The following is a 975-nucleotide window of genomic DNA, read 5'->3' as shown; positions in this document are numbered from 1 at the left end:
CTGACAGTGACAACACCAAGTTAGCCACTAACTCCAGTGGCCCAAAGAGTGTGGGAAATAGTTCCTGACCTAAATGCGCAGTGTGCCTGACATTAGATATGGCAGAAAAAAGTGTAACGCTTTTCCCAATTAGGAAATGGCCCAATTAGGAAATAGTGCGGACATCGTCATGAACAGTGACAACACTAAGCTAGCCACTAACTCCAGTGGCCCAAAGAGCGTGGGAAACAGTTCCCAACCTAACTGCACACTGTGCCTGACATTAGGTGTGGCAGAAAAAAGTGTAACGCTTTTCCCAATTAGGAAATGGCCCAATTAGGAAATAGTGCGTACATCAAAGCGGACACTACAAAATTTCAGCATCACTTTGGTCAAAGCTATTGGTAAATATATGTAAACAAACTTCGAAATGAGGGTTTTCTGACTTCCTCTGCTTAAATAAAAATAAATTATGGTTCCTGATACCATGGTATGGTATGAGGATGCATGGTATGGTGTGGTATAGTATGGTATGGTGTGGTATGGTATGGTATGGTGTATGGTATGGTATGGTATGGTATGGGAGTGCAATACCATGGTATGGTATGAGGGTACATGGTATGGTATGAGGGTGCATGGTATGGTATGAGGGTACATGGTATGGCATGAGGGTGCAATACCATGGTATGGTATGGTATGGTATGAGGGTGCAATACCATGGTATGGTATGGTATGGTATGAGAGTGCAATACCATGGTATGATATTTTGATAATGAAGACTCTTAGGACAACAAGACTTGATTCTATTTCCAATTAACAAGACTTTGGATTGGACAGATTCACTCAGCTTCAATAAATTGGACCAAATATTATGACAAAGAAGACTTTGGCCACAACAATACCTGATTCCATCATATGTACTTTTTAAGAAAATTGAGATTATATGCTGTTGTTGGCCATACTATATGTACATGCTATGTAAGTAGGTAGGACTGC

At 40.7% G+C, this 975-nt stretch overlaps 1 protein-coding gene across 1 annotated transcript in view; it reads left to right on the top strand.

The window, feature by feature from the left end:
- LACBIDRAFT_332772 (uncharacterized protein) overlaps nt 1–397 on the top strand; it is a gene marked incomplete at both ends in the record, with an annotated part of 1517 nt that extends 1120 nt beyond the window's left edge. Inside the window, 3 exons of the mRNA XM_001887361.1 lie at nt 134–266; nt 304–325; nt 361–397. Of these exons, the coding sequence (XP_001887396.1) occupies nt 134–266; nt 304–325; nt 361–397 (192 nt within the window). The remainder of the gene's footprint in view (nt 1–133; nt 267–303; nt 326–360) is intronic.
- Between the last annotated feature and the right edge of the window lie 578 nt (nt 398–975).

The sequence above is a fragment of the Laccaria bicolor genome, genomic scaffold (assembly GCF_000143565.1).
Source record: "Laccaria bicolor S238N-H82 LACBIscaffold_44 genomic scaffold, whole genome shotgun sequence".
Classification (NCBI taxonomy): Eukaryota; Fungi; Basidiomycota; class Agaricomycetes; order Agaricales; family Hydnangiaceae; genus Laccaria; species Laccaria bicolor.
This window is presented reverse-complemented; position numbering and strand designations above follow the sequence as displayed.